Below are 20,659 nucleotides of genomic sequence, written 5' to 3'. Positions count from 1 at the left end.
GAGTTTGTGTGAAAAGCCACGCTAGCCTTGCATGTAAGACAGGTTTCCCTACTCGCACTTGATTGTCAAGGGAGATGTATGACCACCTTATATGTTCCCTTTATTGGTTTCAGGTGGGTGTGTGTTGATTGTTAACGGCAAAATGAGCGCAGGTCACATAAAGGATGCAAGATCAGGGTCCTAAACAATACTGCTTGGATTCCTAAGATTTTGTTTAACAGCTTATAAGGCATTCACCCATCTTGCTGAGTGATGGATTCTGGGTGAAAATGAGAAAGTGATGTCTGGAGAAGTATAATATTTTCTTGTTTCATTATTACTCCTTTGAGGTTAGATTTTTGTTCTGTTAACTTAATTGGTTTATTTCTTGTTTTCCTTCTGAGTAATTAAGAATTCCCAGGGGCACAATTCACATGGAAGGAATAAGTATTGAATCAGGATCAGCAATCACTCTCAATTACGCCACTACAAGCATAATGGTCAGGTCAAAAGAACTGGAGGCTCTTGGCTGTCTCTTTATTGTCGAAGAGAAATAGATTGAAAGGATGAGAAGTGAATGGTATCCTGGTACAGATCCCAGTCTTGGTGATGCTCCATGAAGAGGTGACCTCCTCCAGCTCCTAAGGGACTTGCCTTTGCAGTAAGCCAACAGTTTGCATCCTTTTTTTAATAAAGAAAAGAGTCAAATTGCTCATCCTGGCTATTAGTGATTGGATGGCATGAACCTTTCTAGGCAGTGAGAGGAGAAGCATTTCGGAGCCTTTTTTTTTTCTGTGCATCTTCAATGCCTAATACAACACAGTTCCAACTGCTGATAAATCCTTCTCAGCAGCCCTGTAAAGTCAGCCAAAACAGTAATGGCAGTGGCAATGAGTTGATCTATATGTAGTCCCTTGATAAAGGAAATTGCTTTGAAAATGGTATATGTTATTACTATGACTAGTCAAAAAGGAAATGTTCATCACTATTCCTATTACCATAGAGACATTTTAAAAATGTTAAAACTATTCCCATTGCAGTGTTTCATACAGAGTAATTATAACAGCATTTTCCATGACCTATTTAATTTTTTTAGGAATACTTTAAAGTGTAGAAAAAAAACACTTTTTTTCTGAGAGGGAGAGAAGAAGACACAGAGAAAGAGGATAAGAGTGAATGCTTTAGATAGAAATCATAGACATGATTTATCAAAGTTGCATCAAAAAGTCATCTCATCTATCCCTTTCCTCTGATGCAGGAGCAGGACCTGGATTGTCCCTGGTAGATTTTTTTTTTTCTTAAAAACCTCCAGTGAAAGGGGTGCCAAGAGCTCCCCAGGTAAATTATTCCACTGCTTTACTTAGAAGTTTTGTCATTACATCTGAACTACAGCTTCTTTAATACAATTAGGAAAGTATTTTTTTGACCTATCAGTAGGTCAACCTATCGATCTTTGACTCTTGCATTCTTTGTGTCTCACTATAAACTTTGTATACTTCTCTGGTTTCTGCCACTGTGATTCCTTGTCTACTGATTTTTTGTTAATGCAACACAAAAATCAGAAATATGTATATGTTAACTATGGCTAGCTGTGAAGTCTTTCAATAATAAGTAATAAAGGAAATATGAAACCAGAAATAATATACACATGAGAATAAATAAGAAATAATAAGTAATAAAGAGGAAAGGAAAGAAAAAGACTGCTGAACACAACTCTCTCCATGGATGCTGGCACGAGCATTTTTTTTGTACCAGATCTTGACTGTTGGAGATGTCCTACTGTCCAAGGCAGTAATATAATCCTGCACATCACTAAGAACATGTGCAATCTGGGAAAGACACAGTTTTGTCATCCCTTTTTTAAGTCTGTGTCCCATTTTTCCTTCCTAACTGTGTTTGCTTTCTTGTTGAAAGCAATCATCTCTCTTCCTGTCAGGTACAGCAGTCACTTGGCTAGAGGTAATAGCTGAGAGATTCATTGTGCTACATGTGGTTTTTGCCCCATTGACAATCACATTGTGATTTGCCCAGATTGAAATGCTTACATGAGTGATCTTATTTTCCCCTTGCAACATGCTCTGTAGGCTAACCAGGACTGAAGTGTAAAATGTGCATGAGTGCTAAAAATTGCAGTTTAACAGCTATGGATGCACTATTTGGGCATGTACAGCCTAAGGCACATAGACTGTAGGGATTTAGATACCTAAATCTGTCAGAACAACCCTGAAAGCTAACAACTTAAATCCTGTCAGCTAGCTATGAGATCCCAACTGCAAAGCAGGTCATTGCGAGTAGTGGACTCCTCAATATTGGTTTGTTCCTGTTGGAAGGCGTGCAGCCTGCAAGAAAACAACAGAAGAAAGAATGGTACAGATGATAGCAGTGAGTTTCTGGATAGCTGGATGACTTTTCAAAAGTTTCCTAGTGGGGGGGAAAAAAAATAGCTCAGTGCTTTGTACAGAGCAAAAACAACAGGTCACTTGGGTTGTTGGTCTGAGATCTCACACAGTGTATAAGGGTCGTAATAAGAGGTGGAATTAGTAAGTATAATATGAAGTAAGAGGGATGGCATAAATTTTCTTTTATGTTTCAACTTTTTTTTCCCCTCTTTGCTGACAGATATAGACCATGGCAGGGCTAGAACAAGGAAACCAAACTTTGATTACAGAATTTGTCTTCCGGGGATTTGGTGATGTCTATGACCTCCAGAGCCTTCTCTTCCTGCTCTTCCTCATGATCTACATTTTGACCTCGGTAGGAAACGCTGTCATTCTTGCCCTACTTGTCACTGACCGCTGCCTTCGCACCCCCATGTACTTCTTCCTGGGGAATTTATCCTTCTTGGAGATCTGCTACACCTCTACCATCCTGCCCAGGATGTTGGCTAGTTTGCTTAACAAAGAAAATGGGATTTCATTAAATGGTTGCTTCTTTCAGTTTTATGCTTCTGGTTCCTTTGCATGTTCCGAGTGTTATCTCTTATCTGCCATGTCCTATGATCGGTTCTTAGCAATATGCAAACCACTGCATTATGGAGGCTTGATGAACGGCAAGGTCTGTATCCAGCTAGCAGCATGGCCTTGGGTAATTGGATTTGTAGCTAATGGCTTCACATCATTCTTGGCATCACAGCTGACTTTCTGTGGGTCCAACAAAATTGACCATTTCTTCTGTGATTACACACCATTGCTAGTGCTGTCCTGCAGTGACACCCACACAACAGAGACAGCTATGTCTATCGTTGCCACCGTGTGCACGGTGCCTCCCTTTCTGCTCACCGTGACATCCTATATTTGTATCATTGCCACCATCCTGAAAATCCCTTCTACCACCGGGAGGAAAAAAGCCTTTTCTACCTGCTCCTCGCACCTTATTGTAGTTATACTGTTCTATGGGGCTTTGATGACTGTCTATTTGTTACCCAAAAATGATGTATTAAAAGATCTAAACAAGCTATTCTCTCTTTTTTACACTGTCTTGACCCCTTTGTTAAATCCCCTTATATACAGCCTGAGAAATAAGGATTTTAGGGTGGCCCTGAGTAAATCAGTCAATAAACATATGCCTCTACTGAGGGTTCAAATAATCCGAATTCTTTTTTAACATTGGAATAGAATTAATCAATAAATAAAATTCATAAGCAAAATGTTTAAGTTATCTGTACTATTTTGCAAGGATCATGTCTATTTCTTTGTATTTTATGACTATAATACTGATCACTAAAGGGCTATATTCTGTGGCTGATCATCTAATGCATATGATGGCACAGTTACCATTTAATTCATTCTAGCCACATGTTGTTAAATGAACAGTTCAGGACTGCAGATCTTCAAGGTCCACCCCTTACCATACTGGACACTCGCACCTTGCCTCTACTCTGCATTAATGTGTACTCTGGGTGGGAAAGTGGAAGAAAAGGGCTTTGTTCTCATTAAGGGTTGAACCATGGAGAATATGAAAAATCATGGAGTAAATCCTCAAGGAATCCATTTGTAAGCCCTTGGAGGAGAAAAAGGTGATTAGGAACAGATTCTCCAGGAGCAAATCTTGCCTGACCAACCTGATTGCCTTCTATGATGAGATGACTGGCTCTGTGGATGCAGGGAGACAAGTGGATGTGATATACCTTGACTTTAGCAATAGTTTTGTATGGTCTCCCACAACATTCTCACAGGCAAGCTAAGGTAGGATGAATGGACTGTAAGATGGATAGAAAACTGGCTGGAGCATCAGGCTCTGAGAGTAGTAATCAATGGCTCAATGTTTAGTTGTTAGCTGGTATCAAGCGGAGTGCCCCAGGGGTCGGTCCTGGGGCCGGTTTTGTTCAATGTCTTCATCAATGACCTGGAAGATTGTGTACAGTGCACCCTCAGCAAGTTTTCAGATGACACCGAGTTGGGGGGAGTAGTAGATATGCTGGAGGGTAAGGCTAGGATTCAGAGTGACCTAGAGAAATTGGAGGATCGGGCCAAAAGACATATCATAAGGTTCAACAAGGACAAGTGCAAAGTCCTGCACTTAGGATGGAAAAATCACAAGCACTGGTGCAGGCTGGGGGCTGACTGACTGGGCACCAGCTCTGCAGAAAATGACCTGGGAGTTACAGTGGACAATAAGCTGAATATGAGCCAGCAGTGTACCTTTGGTGCCAAGAAGACTAATGGCATTCTGGGTTGCACTGGTAGGTCTGTTGCCAGCAGATCAAGGGAAGCAATTAGTCCCCTCTATTCAGCACTGGTGAGGCCACATCTGGAGTACTGTGTTCAGTTTTGTGCCCCCAACTACAGAAAGGAGGTGGACACATTGGAGAGAATTCAGTGGAGGGCAACAAAAATGGTGAGGGAGCTGGGGCACATGACTTATGAGGAGAGAATGAGGGAATTGGACTTATTAAGTCTAGAGAATAGGAGACTAAGAGGGGATTTAAGAGCAGTCTTCAGCTATCTGAAGTGGAGCTAGACTGAGTGGAGTTAAAAAGGGTGGAGGTAGACTGTTCTCAGTGGAGGCAGATGACCGAATGAGGATCAATGGTCTCAAGTTGCAACAAATAAAGTTTAGGTTAGATATGAGGAAGAATTTTATCACTTGGAGGGCAGTAAAACACTGGAACAGGTTACCCAGAGAGGTGGTGGGATCTCCATCCTTTGAGGTTTTCAATACCCAGCTAGGCAAACTTTGACTGGGATGATCTAGTTGGGTATCCTCCTGCCTTGAGCAGGGGGTTGCACTAGATAACCTCTTGAGGTCCCTTCCAACCCTAAATTTCTCTGATTCTATGGAAAAAGGAAGCTTTCCTTGTTAGCAGGGGGAATGAACAGAGAAAGTTGGGGTTCAGGTTTCAGAGCACTGACCAAAACCCAGAGAGTCCCCTGAGAAGGTGAAGCATCAGGGAGGAGAGTTTTGCATGCAAGCTTGTTCCAGGATTAGACTGTAGGAGTCCTCCTGTAATTGCTATTTCTTCATCAATGTGGACTGGAACCCATAGAAGCTTTACACTGAGAAGGGGATGGAGTGAAAGGAGAAAGTCTACAAGTCTGGGGCTTTGTTACACAGCAATTTTAGGCTGCTCAGGGAGCTCTTAAAACTGATATGGCCCGCACATTAAAATGTGAATGTTAGTGTTAAGCGCCATTCAGTTGTTTTAAAGTTTTGCCACTCCAGGGTTGGTCCATCTGTGATGTGCATTGCCCAGCTATGTTACATAAATGTGTAGCCTTTCCCTAGAGATAAGGCAATCAAGTTTCAGTCCTTGAGCATGAGGCCTGTGCAAATAGGGAAGTATTCAATTCAGATTTGGATTCAGCCAATTCAGAGGCCATTGATTTGATTTGGAGATTCGTATCACTGTTCTGAATCGATTTGGCCAAATTGGATTCGACTCCAGTTTGGAGACATTCGGAGATTCAGCCATAGAGTATAAGGGAAAACAATGAAATACTTATAACTTTGTCATTTTTTGGCTGATTGGATTAAAACATCCCAGGATGCTGTCCTCTTCTCAGGGCACGGAGCCTGCCAAGTTTCAAGGAGATAGATGCAGGGGTTTCTGGGAAACTGCACCTCAAATCTTGAAAGCAAAACTTGTGTCACGTGTGTGTGTTAAGGCACAGGTAGATGAAAACTGCAGGGATGGTAGCCCCTGCTAAGGCCACAAAGCCTGCCAAGATTCAAGGGGATAGATGAAGGGGTTTCTGGGGAACTGTACCTCAAACTGCAAAACTCATGCAAACACAAGCAAAACTCATGTCAAGTGTGTGTGTTAAGCCACAGTGGGGTGAAAACTGCAGGGATGGTAGTGCCTCTTGGGGCCACAAAGCTTGCTAAGTTTCAAGGACATAAGTGCAGGGTTTTCTGGGAAACTGCACCTCAAGCTGCTGACAAGCAAAACTCATGTCACATGCATGTGTGTTAAGGCACAGCAGGGTGAAAACTGCAGGCATGCTAGCCCCTGCTGAGGCCAAAAAGCTTGCCAGGTTTCAAGGAGATAGCTGCAGGGGTTTCTGGGACCCAGCACCTCAGGCTGCTGACAGGCAAAACTTGTGACATGGGTGGGTGACACTGCGTGTGTGTATGAAGGTGCACCCTCACTGGTACTGGGGCCTCTACACAACACGGTAGTGTGCCCCAATGAGCTCTCCTCCTCCCCTACAGCCTCATCTCAGTCCACAACTTTAAAAAGCAACAGGTAAGCACAGCAGTGCACTGCAGCACAGTCGCATCAGCAGCAACTCAAGCAGCCAAACTGTCACAGAGCCTTTTTTTCCTTTCCTGCAGGATCTTCTTCTCCAGCAGCTGCCAGAGCACTTCCTTCCAGTCCCAGCCCTGGGGCTTAGATCATAGAAAAGTTTCATAGATGTTAGGGTCGGAAGGGACCTCAATAGATCATCGAGTCCGACCCCCTGCATAGGCAGCGACCCGGAAATGTGTCTCTGCCCTTGATGGTGTTGCACTTGTGCAGCAGTCAGGTGGCAGGTGGGCAGCCCTGTAAGCAAGGCGTGCGTCGCCGTCACCTCGTTCGTAAAGCCATAGATCTAGTTGGCGGTCTTGCACAGCGCAGCCGCCCTGTAGTCAGGGTCCAGGCCAGCTGCCAGACGCGGCTGCCGACGGCGCAGGCTCCCGTAAGCAGGGTGCATGCTGCCTCCTACCACACAAGAAGTGGGGTGGGTTTGGATGTGTGTAGCGCTGGATGTCCTTTAACTGGGAGACCAGGTCCGCTGCCATAGCCAGCCAGTCGGAGAGGTGCCCCTGTCAGCAGGGTGGACGTAACCTCCTTGCGCTGGCGTGAGCGAGCCGGAGCAGTCTGCAGCACAGTGCCCCAGGGCGGCCTTGCAGACAGGAGCAGAGACTCGTGGGGTGACGGCAAACTCCTTAGACCCCAGAGCTGGACGACCTTCAGATGGTTGGGTTGAAGTCTGCAGCCTCCTCTACGATCCCTGTGTCCAGGCATCGGTCCTTCTCCCTGCATTTGTGCCTGGCACTCCACATCCGGACAGCTGGGCTGCCCTGTAAGGAGGGTGCGAGTCCCGTGCCCCTGGTGAAGGACTAGATCTGCAGAGCTGTGGACTACCCTGTAAGCAGGGTCCAGCTCTCTCACTCTGCCTCTGCAGACAGCTCTGTCCTTTGCCTGGCTATCAACTCTCCCTGTAAGCAGGCTCTGGGCCTCCCTTTTGCCCCTTGTGGGCAGTGTGACTAGTCAGGCGGACTGGGCCCTGTAAGGAGGGTGCCGGTCTCAGCCTTGTTGCCCCCTGGGAGCGGAGGAGGATTTTCCCGCGGAAGGCTGGAGGTGAAGCGGTTTGCGGCATGGAGCTCCTTTCCAGCCTGGGAACAGTCTTTTTACCCGTGTGAGAGTGTGGATGGCGAGAGAGAGGAGTGCCTGGGAACAAAAGCATTTATTTTCTTTATGTTCTTAAAATCGCTGCAGCGTACTTTGTTTTCTTCCCAGTGCTGGAAAAGGGTCGAGATGTGTCATGACCTCCCTGTAACTGGGGTTCAGGTCTCTGCTCCTCTGCTCTGCTGCACCGGGCTCTATTGAGACGGCCTCCCCCGGGACCCTGTAAGCAGGGCTGCGCCCCCACCCCCTCTGGCCTGGGGGGAGAAGGCCTTGTTTAACGCTTTGGGGCTCTGTTGGTTCTGTGACGGGAGCCTGAAGTTGTGGCCCTCTTGTGCTCCACACACATGGGCAGCTTTGACCCCAATCAAGACCTCCTGATGCACCTGTCAGCTGGCATTTGGGGCTTTGCAGGTTGTCTCCGGGCTTCACGCCCCAGCAGCCAGCTGTCTGGAGGGAGCACCGCCCTGGAAGCAGGGTTGCCGGTGCTTGCGGTCACGGTTCATGGTGCCGCCCGAGCAGTTCTGTCCAGAGTCCTGGCCCATCGCGCTCTGCTCCTGGCTGGATGTCAGATGCTGACCCTGCAGACGTCTGCTCTTCCTACTTTGCACAGACTGACGATGGAGTGGCAGCAGGTCCATTTACAGGTAAGAGGAGAAGAGAAGTTGGGGCCTGTAGTCTCGTCCTCTGATGTGCTGACTTAAATCCAGTGCCCATCTCTGGTTTTGAAGCCCCCAGAAGGAGAAGCAGGGAAATGGCAGACGAGCAGGAGTTAGCCACCAAGGAGGGAAGAGACTCATGTGAGCCCACCTGGAGGGGAGGTAAAGGGGTTTGGACATGGTGTCTGTCCTCTCTGCAAGTTGCATCCCCAAGTTGTCGACCTTGTGATGAACATGTCGTGGAAGGTTTGGAGCAGCGGGACCCCCTTATACACAGGATTCGTGCCTGAGGTCCTCCTGTTGTCATACGCGGGTGAGTGCTAGCGGGGTACTCCTCATTTAGGAAAACGGACGTATGTCACACCCCCTTGTTTTGAAAGGACAGCAAGCTTGAGAGTACAGTAGGCGGCGTGAGCGACGTTATTTTACATGCTATGGGGGTGTGCAATTCATTGCCAGTCAGCTGGACTTCTGTCTTGTGTACTACCGCCTGAAGGACGGCCGGACAAGAGCGAACAGAAGCAGGAAAAGAACCTGGAGAACAAACAGTGTGGGTTGGGGTAGGCGGGAGGGGAATTGTTAATGCATGCTTAGACGAGTCCTGATGGAGACGGTGTGCATCTCTCCACTTTCACACACCCATTAGGAGCAAGCAGCCCCACGCGTCAAGTTGCACCGTGCATTCGGTCTTGGGTTGGCCCCAATTGTGCGTGGCGAGGTTGAGGCATTGTGCCTGTTGTGCGTACTGATAGGCGGCAGTCAAGGGTTTTGTGGGTTGTTTGGCTTTGCTAGCTCAACAGAAGACGTATATTAGGCACTGTTTCCAGGAGCCTGGGGCGTATTTTGTTTTCGGGGCTAAGTCCCACGCTGCTATGTGAGCGAGAGTGGAGGTCAGGTCCTGATACGGGAACGGTGGGTCTTTTGGCATGAACGGTGTGACTGGTGTTTTTGAATGGGGCTTCGTCTTATTTGAGATTAAAGATGGGTGTCCTTGTTTTATGGGCTTGTTCCACCTCAGAGGCACCGAGTCAAGGGGTGCAGCACAGAGCTCTGCATCTAGAGGAGCTTGCTAGCCTGGTAGGCAGAGCCCTGGCCTACAGGATCAGTGTTGTGAGTTTGAATCCCAGCCTGGCCGGTAAGGTGTTCTCCTTGGCAACTGCTTTGTTCTTGTGCCCGGCTGCCTCTTTCATTTCTGTAGCTGGAGGCACCAGGTTAAGAGGTGCAGTTGAGAGCTTCTCTGTTAGGAGAGCTTGCTGGCCTGGTGGGGAGAGTGCTGGATATATAACTTGGGTGGCATAGGTTCAAATCCCACCTTGGCATGGTGAGTTGCTCTCTGAGGCAGGTTCCTTACTCCCAGGCCCCCTTGACTCTTTCATTGCTGCGGCCAGAGGCCCCAAGTCAAGAGGCGCAGCAGACAGTATTTTCATCAGGTGAGGTTGTTAGCCGGGTGGGGACAGTGCTAGCATAGAAGCTTGGTGTCATGGGTTCAAATCCCACCCTGGCTTGGACAAGCTGGTCTCTGGGCCAAGCTCTTTACTCCTGGGGCCCCTGACTCTTTCATTGCTGTGGCCAGAGGCACCGAGTCAAGAGGCGCACCCGAGAGATCCTTTGAAAGGAAAGCTTGCTGGCTTTGTGGGGCGAGTGATTCTCTGGAGACCCTGGGTTCAAATCCCACTCTGGCATTGTGAGCAAGCTGGTCTCTGGAAGAAGTTCTTTACCACTGGGACCCCTGACTCTTTCATTGCTGTGCCCAGAGGCGTTGAGATAAGAGGCGCACCCGACAGGTCTCTGAAAAGGAAATCTTGCTGGCATTGTGGGGAGAGTGCCTGTCTAAAGAGTAGAAATCATGGGTTCAAATCCCACCCTAGCACTGTGATTAAGCTGGTCTCTGGCACAAGTTCTTTACTTGCAGGGCCCCCCTGACTCTTTCATTGCTGCGGCCAGAGGCATCGAGATAAGAGGCGCACCCGACAGGCTTCCAGGAAGGAGAGCTTGCTGGCCTTGTGGTTGAGGCGCTGCCTTGAGACACTGGAGGCATGGGTTCTAGTCCTGTGTGTGTCTGGGCTGGTGAGTGATCCTGAGTGAGCCCAAGACCCATGGCCTGGGTGCCCCCCTAGCTGTGCTGTTTGAGCGCACAGCAGCTGGGGTTGGCTCCATGCTGCTGCTCAGCATGACTTTGTTGGCACAGGACCTTTTGGAGGTCACGGAGAGGTCGCCCGGGTCTGGGGGCGTCCGGTTTTGGCACTCCAAATGTACATGTACAGTGTACAGTTGTATGTCCAGTGTACAGTCGTCCAGGTGAATGTAGAAGTCCACGTCTGTTACTGATTGCGTGTAGTCAAAACCAGACTAGTCTACATTCACCTGGATGACTGTACACTGGACGTACAACTGTACACTGTACATGTACATTTGGAGTGCCAAAACCGGACGCCCCCAGACCCGGGCGACCTCTCCGTGACCTCCAAAAGGTCCTGCGCCAACAAAGTCATGCTGAGCAGCAGCATGGAGCCAACCCCAGCTGCTGTGCGCTCAAACAGCACAGCTAAGGGGGCACCCAGGCCATGGGTCTTGGGCTCACTTAGGATCACTCACCAGCCCAGACACACACAGGACTAGAACCCATGCCTCCAGTGTCTCAAGGTAGTGCCTCACCCACCAAGCCAGCAAGCTCTCCTTCCTGGAGACCTGTCGGGTGCGCCTCTTATCTCGATGCCTCTGGCCACAGCAATGAAAGAGTCAGGGGCCCCGGGAGTAAAGAACTTGTCCCAGAGACCAGCTTATCCATACCAGGGTGGGATTTGAACTCATGATTCCCAGGCTCTAGACAAGCACTCTCCCCACACAGCCAGCAAGCTTTCCTTCTCAGAGATCTGTCGGGTGCGCCTCTTATCTCAACGCCTCTGGGCACAGCAATGAAAGAGTCAGGGGCTCCAGGAGTAAAGAACTTCTCCCAGAGACCAGCTTACTCATGGTGCCAGAGTGAGAATTGAACCCATGATTGCCAGTCTCCAGAGAGGCACTCACTCCACAAGGCCAGCAAGCTTTCCTTGTACAAGATCTGTCGGGTGCGCCTCTTGACTCGGTGCCTCTGGCCGCAGCAATGAAAGACTCAAAGGGCCCCAGGAGGAAAGAACTGGCCCAAGAGACCAGCTTATCCACAACAGGGTGGGATTTGAACCTATGACACCAACAAGACAAGCACTCCGCCCACCAGGCCAGCAAGCTCTGCTGAAGGAAAGGCTGTCAGGTGCGCCTCTTGACCCAGTGCCTCCGGCCCCAGCAATGAAAGAGGGAGGAGGCCACAAGAGCAAAGAAGTTGCTTAGGAAATCACTTTACCAGCCAGGACAGGATTCAAACCCACAACACTGAGGCTCCAGGAAGGCACTCTACCCTCCAAGCTAGCAAGCACCTCTAGACACAGAACTCTGCACTGCGCCCCTTGACTCGGTGCCTCTGAGGTGGAACGAGAGCATTAAAGATAGGGGGTTTGGTGTCTTTGAACGGGGTCCTGTGTTAGTCGAGATGAGCAGTCGCACTGCTCACACCCAAACACCCACCGTTCCCGTATCAGGACTTGACCTCCAGTTTCGCTGACGGAGCAGCGTGGGACTTAGCCCCGAAAACACGCTGCCTCCCCAGGCTCCTGGAAACGCTGGCTAATATGTGTCTTCTGTTGAGCGGGCTCCTCCTTGTAGGCACTAAGTGCCCCCAGCTGAGAGCCTCAAAAAGCACAGTGGTTACAGCCCCAGCCTGACTGTTGGTTTTAGTCCTGGGTCTGAACCTCCATGTTTCACTTCCCGTCAGGGGAATGGGTCCAGCTAGGTGAGAGCAGGCAGGAGCACCTCACCCGGGAGCCCGGCAGCATGGCCAACAGCTCGGCTGCTGCAACTTAGACTGACCTGACCTGGAGCAGAGCCGTGATCCCAGGTCTCCACTCTATCGGGTGTACATCTACCCTGACTTTGGGGAGACATGGTGAAGTGCTACGCCCAGGTCAGGCAGCCTGGGAGGTGAGCCAGGCTCCGGGGTGGGCACAGGCACTGCCTGCCCTCGGCCTCTTGCACGAGCCCGCCTCAGGCAGCTCCTGCAAGCCCCAGCCGTCAGGCCTCGTTTACCCCCTGCACTGCCTCCCCCACTGCGCCCGACTTACCTGGAGCACAGCAGGGCCTGTGGCTGCACACGGGCACGTCCATCTGCGGGGCTGCGGCTGGAGGTACGGTGCAAGGAGGATGCACAGGCCTCTGCTGGGGCGGTGGGTCCCTGAGGGAGCAATGGGACAGGTGCTGATCATGGGCAGTCATGCCTGATGGGCGCTCGCGAGGCTCCTTCCCAGGACAAGCCACCTGTGGCTCCAAGCAGCCCCTGGGTAGGTCAGGTGGCGGGGAGTGGGGACTGCTGGGCCAGCCGCTCACGCTTGGGACCCAGCAGGGACTCAGAGCCACGTCACGGAGCTGGGAGCTGAGCCCGAGCCAGCCCCGGTTCCTCGTCCGAACTTGGGCTGGGGCCTGACACCCCAGAGGCAAGGGCTCCCCTCCGAGGGCTCAGGCCTCTGCCTCCCCTTCCAGCCAGCCCTGCGGCGGGGCACGGCCAGGGGCTCTGACTTGGACTCATCTGCCCCGGCTGTGCAGAGCCAGGACTGCTACAAAATGGGCTGGAGAGAGAGAGCCAGGGCCTGGGGCTTTCACAGCAAACACAATGAGAGATAGAGATAGAAATACATCCATGTAGAAATGGAGATAGAGATATATAGTGCTAGACAGAGAGATAGCTCTATGTATATGCCTACATAGAGATATACAGAGCTTTATATGTATACAGAGACAGAGATAGAGATATATATAGGCACAATGCTTATAACTGTGGGTGACAGCATGCCTGGCCTCGTGTTGCTGCTGTAAAAGAAAAGAGAGCTACAGTCTCACACGGCACTCATCCTGCTACTCCGACCTACAGCCAGCGTGTAGCGCAGTGGAGGTGGACATGCCTTGCAGGAGCAGGGTGGACTCCTCTGGGTGACTATATGGCTTTGGAAAGAAGCAGTGCGGTTTTCGAGCAGACAACGAGGGGTACTGGCCGGTGCAAGAGGTTCACAAAAGTTGAGGACAGCACTGTCAAAGCAAAAATTTTGAATAATTACAGCAATTCCTGGCAAAGTGCAATTAAAACACTCGGGAAACACGCAGAAATGTTTGCTTGCAGTGGTATAAAATGGTATAAAATGACTAGCATACACGCAAAAAAAAAGGGACCACCTCTTTTAACTCTTTTCACACCACTGCAAGCTGCAGTGCATCTGCTCCACAAGCACACTTGAGCAGGAGGCGCAGGGGTGGGGGCATCCACACGGCTGTCTGGGAGACCGGCATCGGTCCCAGGACAGACGTGCACGTGGCAGACCGGCCGTGGCACCTTCTGGGCAAAGATCAAAGAGGATGAGGGGACTTGCATTTCGCGCTTGGGCTGACTTCCAGCCGACAGGGCTAAGGCAGGTATCTAGCTGCATTTTTACAGACTACATTAATCCCGAGACGCACAAGCGTCCACGAGGAGCAGCTTACACCGTGGGACGCTGCTTCCCAGCGACTCTCCGACGCTGCGCTGAGCCCGTTCTGCTCCATGCGACAAAGCCCCTCGCATTTCCCCTTCCTTCCTACCTCCGCTGAGACGCCGCCAACTTCAGGCTACCTCCGAGACGTCTCCTGCCCACAAGAGGGAAGAAAAGGGCTCCGGCCTCAGCTCTGCACCCCGCAGACAGGGTCCGCCCTGGGCCCCTGGCACCAGACACCCGCGACCCGTGACCTCCCCCTGGGGAGACGCCACCTCTGCCACCCGCGCCGGCGCGAACCGAAGCAGCGCCAGCAGCCTCAGGCACGGCCACAGCTGGGACACGCCGTGAGCAACACCATCTTGGGAGGATCAAGGGTTGAAGGAAAGGATGACACTGGCGCAAGACAGGGGAAAGGACGGGCAGCAGGTGTGCAACACGTGCGAGGGAAGGGGAGGCAAGTGCGAGCAACGTGAAAGGGGGAGGGCTGACTTTGGGCTGAAACTCCAGGAGGGGCTGAGAGGCAGGAGCCGAGGGCGAGGAAAAGGGGGAGAAGGTGTCAAACTGAACGGGAGAGCACGGTGAGATGGGGTTTCATAAAGAGAGGACAATAACCAGGGCGAGGAGACGTGCAGCTGCAGCAGCGTCCCGTGTTTCACGCACACTAAAGGCCAACAGTCGCACGTCCCTCAGCAACCTACAGCCCAGCACCAGTGTCAAGCCCCAGCCCACAGCCAGCCAAACTGGGGGCTGCCTCTGTGCACACCCCGAAACCAGGCCCACAGGTTACGGGCGGTTGCCACCAGCTGTGCCCGGACGCCCCTTCCCAGCTCAACGCCCAGCAAATCCCACCAGGAGCCCAAACGTGTGGCCTCCAACCAGACCCCATGGAGTGCACGTTCTCCGTGCCAACCCCCGCCCCGCGTGTTGCACCAAGCACGGTAAGGTTTGCGCCTGTCCTGAGCTCGGAGATGCAGCCAGGCAGTTCTCGCATCCCAGTCACATCACACGCGTGTCCCCAGCACTGCCAGCCTTCGCTCCTCCCGCCACGACAAGGCCCTCCCGTGCACACCCCACGAAGCAGGAGCCCCGCAGGGAGCAGCCTACGCCCACGCTAACTTTAACCCGACAAGCCGTGCAGAAAACCCCAGCAAGAGCTAGTTGGGGGATTGCTCACAACACAGCAAGACGGGGCGACAACCTGCCCCACGCCCAGACCAGACATCTGCCCCCCGCCACCCCCAGCCCAGCCCAGCCCGCCCCACTCATGGCCATCTCACAACGTCTACTTCAAAGCAGAGATGTTCCTATCCCTGTCCAAACCCACGTGGGGACCCCCATCCAGACAGGTCTCCACGCCCTATCTGCATACAACCACTCGAGGCCTTCTACCAATTAGTCCAGCCCCCCGGCCACATCCCACCTGCGTGTCTGGCATGCCCCAAAAGTGGCGGCTCTTCCCCCAACACCAGGTTTGGACTCAATCTACCGAGGGAGGACCCCTCTTGCAGGACACCAGACCACATCCGTTGTGCAACGCTTCCCCAAACCCCCCGTGCATCCAACCGTGCCACGGCTCTAATCTCTCCTACCTCTGCCCACAGTCTGTACTGACCAAACGACCAACCACCCTTCCTGGGCACGCGTGGCCCCCAACCGGGCTAGGGAAAAGCAAATGTCTTTTTCCTGCAGAGTTACAGTCTCTGAAGCATCCTAAGGAGGCATGCCTTGTCCTCACGAAGACACCGTGCGACCAGGCGCACGCCAGCACTGAAGGATGCCTGTCGTAGCACCGGTGCACCACTGCTCGAGTCCCAAGACATGACTCGTGGGCACGGGGCTGCTCGTGGTGGAGATGTAATACACAATTCAGTGCCTAAGCAGGTGTCTATGGCCCTGGGCAAAGGAAAGGCTAGGAAACCAATTCATTCAGTCAAGTGTCAGGGGTCTCACACATCCAGCCACAGAGCAAGCACTTCACAGCGATACCTATCTTATTTGCAAAGTGGGGCACGCTGCTTAAGAAATGTGGGGCACTACTGACCGGCTGTAAAGAAAAGAGCTGCAGTGCCGCAGCCGCACGAACCCAGGCACGCTCCCACACCACCGCCATCCTGCTTCTCCAACCGACACTCAGAGCGCGGTCCAGTAAAAGGTGCCCTAGTCCCAACCAGTCCAGGTGCCCTAAATACTATGTATCGCCCTCCCTAAATACCATATCCCCACTAGACTCGCAGCATAATGCAGCCGTGCATGAAACAACTGGGGTTGGGCACAAAACCTGACTGATTTTGGAAGCGTAGCTTAGGACATCATGGGAGACGTGCTTCGGGGGGGGGGTGCTTGAGTTCAACACCCTTGGTTGATACACTGCTGGGCATCTTGCACACACTACGTGGGCTTTGGCAGAGCGGTCCCCCCCGGCCAGGCTAGCCCCCGTTGTGCAGGACGGGGTTGTGCTGTCCTGGTCTCTCCAGCCTCGGGCACTGTCGGGGAGGGGATACAGGATATGCTGGACTAGACGGTGCAGGGGCTGCTACGGGCAGGGGCTGAGTCCGGCTGGGTGGGCACACCGTGAGCTCACAGGCATGAGGCGGTAGGAGATCAGCCATTGGGCCAGAGGGGCAGTGACCTCATAGCGGGCTGACATCACCCTGCAGGGCCAGGGCCACACCTGAACACACCTTCGTGGTGGCAGGTCTCTCTGGCTGAGGCTCGTACAGGTGAGGGGGACTCTGACTCCTATTGAACTGGGGATGAAATCCCTAGTTGTGCCCTTTGAATGGGTGGGAGCTTTGATCCCCATGTCCCCCTGCAGCTCTGTCCGTCTGCCCGGCTGTCTGCCACTCTGACTCGAAGCAACCCTTTAGTTTTCAGTGCAGCAGCACCAGAGTTGGACGGCTGCGCATTGAACAAGAGCTCCCCCTGCCCTCCTCTGACGTCCCCAGGGGCCTGTACACCCTCCCTTACTTCTCCCTTCCCTTCTCCTCCTGCATCCCCTAGTCCTACCCCTGGCTGTGCAGAGCAGCTGTGCTGTGCTTGGAGGGATCTGGGGGCACTGGGAGGGCTCAGGTGGGTGGGGGGGAAGGAGAAGGGGTGGGCAGGAGGAGGAGCGGGGAGAGGAAGTCAAGTATGTGGCTAGGGACCCTGTCTCTCTGGGCTGGACAAAGGCAGTGCAAGTGAGAAGGAAGGGGTGGGGACACTTTTGGGGGTGACTAACATGCTCCCAAATTTTACACCTGGTCCAATAAGAGACAGAGAAGTTTTTGGGCACCAGGTGCCCCTCTTCTGTCTTTAACTAAGCAAAAAGACTGCAACGAAGAGAAAAACATGGCAGAAGAAATAGAAATTGAAGTGGGGAATTCCTTCCCAACTATACAGTGGGTCCAAGAAAAGATGTCCCTAAAATCACCCTGATCCTTGCATATTGCCCAGACCACCATGGCTACAACAGTACTCCAACCCTACTGGGAAGAAGGATACGGCCTTCGTTCAAATCAGTCAGGCAGAGCCAGTCACGGGCCAGAGCATCTGATGCTAGGAGACAGTGGCCAGGGGGTTGGGTTGCTTAGCGCAAGGTGATTGTGACCCAATGGGCTGTCCACCTCTCCGGCCACCGGTCTAGAGAGAGGTGGATTGGAGAGGGCCACACTTCATGAGTAAGGCTCGCAGACATTTGCTGAGAGCACAATGGTGGGGAGACTCACGGAGGTTCGGGACTGTGAAGAGGGGTTCACTCGAGTGACCCCAGGGCCCTGTGCACACTCTCTGCCCCCAACAAGCCTGACCTCTGCTTTGGGGTCCCCTCCAACTTGACCTGGTCCCAGTGCCATTTCTCCTCATTCCTGGCTCCCTGCCCAGCATCCAAGTACTCAATCGGACATCTCAGATCCCACTGCGAGGCCTTACTCTAAAATGCATGGAGAAGGTGACCTAGACCGTCTCCTAGAAAAGAGAGATGGAGCATGCGCCCTGTCCTGGCTCATCAGGGAAGGGGCATCCTTCTGCTCTCCTTGTGCCTTTGCAAAGGCAGGACATGGCCCGTGTTGATTCATCAGCAATATACTCCACTGAAACCATTTGCCAACCTCCAAGCTCACAAATGGTATCAGCAACTTCTTGGATCACAATTGCTTTAGCAAGAAGAAACCCAGGTAAAGCGGGGAGTGGAGCAGACACTGAATGCAGCAGAAGTGACAGTAACCCACCGTTTTCGTGTTTCTCAGCAGATTCAGCCGGGGTTTCAACAGAGTACAAAAAGCTCAAAAGCTTCTCAGAAAAAAAATTCAGATGGACGGACCTAGAAAACGACACAGCAAACAGAAACACCACATGCTTTGTAAAGCAATGAAGGTTAGAAACACAGCCACAGCACAATTTACACGTGTATGTACGTATATCATACATACCTTAACAAGGCCATCGGTAAATGGCTAGAGTCAATAGTAGCCTATGGGTCTGCTGGCAATTCTAGCTAGACGGTCACAAAGGAGTTGATGACTGCAGCCCCAATCTAACAAGATGCACGTGCCTTATTTCACGCATGGCTGTGATCCCGGGGAGCTCAACAGGACTGCTCCATGCTTGTTTCTTAGCACGGTGCATCAGTGTTTGCAGGACCAGGGTCCAACACAGAGCCGACTGGGCCCTGGTGGTTTTTAAATTTGATGAGGAGAGTACTATAATGCTCCAAGGTCCTGATCTCCTGGTATTGTCTCCACTGTTGCATCTGTCTTTTCACTGTCTTTCCATTACAATGGTTATGTACCTCGGGCAAAACTCTGGCAACATCAAAGTCACTGTCCAAACTCCCGTTTAATTCAGTAGGGCCAAGCTTTTACCCTTACTCACCCCCAGAGTTGGGCTTTTACAGCAGAGCCTGCAACACAAACTCCTAGACCTGCAAACAGTTTACACTCAACAGTTTGGACTGTCCTAGACTTGACTGCTTTTCATGTCAGGACACCAGCAGCTAGATTTGTGGCAATTGCTAATAAAGGCACAAACGAGAAAAGATCCTCCTCCCAGGTAAGCAGTCAGGGAATGGGGAGTTGGCAGAACTGGAAGATGATCTGCACCTGCCATGACATGTACTGTTGTGCAGGACTCACCCGGCCAAATGGCATCGTTCCCCACAATCTTCCACACTCTTTTCAGAAACAAATGAGCAGGATATAATGCTAGATGTGCGGTGTTGCGATGGGTTGTGTGACAGATACCCTTTGCTTAACACCAAGGGAAACAACGGTGTGACCAAACTACCGAAGGCACTACAGCCCAGTGGCCACAGATTAGTAGATAGCAGAACTGGGTCTAAACTGCTAAATGCAAAATGGGGGCAAAACTATTTTCCTCCTGCACTGGGGCGAGGATGCACATTAGCAAAAGCCTGCGCCATCCTTGAAAAACATGAAAGCTGCACAGCAGACAGTGTTTAGATGCCTCATCACAAGGAAGAGCAGGGGGCGGCACTGCCCAGAGAGAGCACAGCCTGTGAGTTTTGGTAGGAGATGGATTAAATGTCTGCAAATTAATTGATTCTTTTTCCGTAAGGAGAAGTGAGCTAGCTGAGAAGTGCTTTCTCGACAGGGGGAGAGGGTGGGTGAAAATGAAGTCACCTCTCGGCTCCCATAGGGGAACCCTGGCCCCGCTGAAATCAGTGAGAAACCTCCCCGGGCCTTCAACATGGTCAGCGTTTTCTTCCGTGGTCTTCATGTCGGCGCTTCAGAAACAAGCTCAGGGAGAAGCAATGCTGTCCCTAGTCGGTCCTTCACTGACCTTTCCTGAACTGGCTGTTTCTTTATTTCCTACGTTTATTCTGTTAGATCTATATCCCACCCTGACCCCAGCGCTTGTTGCTGCCCGGGCAGGGGGTCGGACTCGGTGATCAGTTGAGGTCCCTTCCGACCCGAGCATCTATGAATTGAGGTCGCTTTTCATGGGGGACTATTATTATTTATCCTAGAAGTCTGAATGGCACCCCATCGAGCGCTGGTGCCCTGTGCAGAAGGGAGAATGAAGGAATTAATTAACACTTCACTGCCCTTTCTCATTTGTTCCTGCTACAGAAGAACAAGACCAAGGAGATGACCGACACGGTTACAAATATAATGACGTGGTTTGTGGATGAGGTAACAGATATCATCTATCCCGCAATAATGGAAAATGAAGAGAGAAAAATAACCGAGAGATACGAGAGATAAGAAGGCCAGTGCCAAAAAGTGTGTCTGCACAGGCAGAAAGATAACACCCGGCAGCTCTCCAGGATGTGGGGAGAAAGGGAGTAGCAGAAAACTAACCTCACTTTCTTCTCAACACTTACCCGGCCTGTCTCCAGGTCTTGGCAGGGAGGTTTGGGAAGACAATCTTCCCGAGACTGAACCGGCAGCACTACCTCCTCATCCGGCTCATCATCCCTCCGGTTCGCGCAGGGAGAGGGCGTGCAGGGCAGCTCAGCTTGAGCATCCCAGGCAGACTTTCCAAGCTGAGCCATTTCCCCGTGGCCAAAGGTACTTTCAATACAAATTGACACAAAAAAATGGCCTGTTAGAAACCCATCTCATTAGGGAAGATATATCTTCTGATGTCGCACAAGATTGCCCTAAAACAGGCATGCTTACAAAATTATTCTTGCCCCGAATCTC

General features: G+C 51.4%; 1 protein-coding gene across 1 annotated transcript; it reads left to right on the top strand.

The window, feature by feature from the left end:
• Positions 1 to 325: 325 nt before the first annotated feature.
• On the top strand, positions 326 to 20,218 carry LOC132251486 (olfactory receptor 6F1-like). Its single transcript, XM_059731318.1, has 3 exons — positions 326 to 603; positions 2,599 to 3,411; positions 20,084 to 20,218. The coding sequence occupies exons 2-3, from the start codon at positions 2,608 to 2,610 to the stop codon at positions 20,216 to 20,218; spliced, it is 939 nt and encodes a 312-aa protein (XP_059587301.1). The 5' UTR covers positions 326 to 603; positions 2,599 to 2,607.
• Positions 20,219 to 20,659: the final 441 nt, after the last annotated feature.

This window comes from Alligator mississippiensis, chromosome 7 (assembly GCF_030867095.1).
Source record: "Alligator mississippiensis isolate rAllMis1 chromosome 7, rAllMis1, whole genome shotgun sequence".
NCBI lineage: Eukaryota > Metazoa > Chordata > Crocodylia > Alligatoridae > Alligator > Alligator mississippiensis.
Note: the sequence above shows the minus strand (reverse complement) of the source record. Positions and strands in the feature narration are given on the sequence as shown.

Coding starts and splice junctions, on each gene's coding strand:
- LOC132251486 (XM_059731318.1), top strand. CDS start 2,608: ATGGCAGGGCTAGAACAAGGAAACCAAACTTTGATTACAGAATTTGTC. Junction 3,412..20,083: donor ATTTGTTACCCAAAAATGAT/GTATTAAAAGAT, acceptor TTCCTGCTACAG/AAGAACAAGACCAAGGAGAT.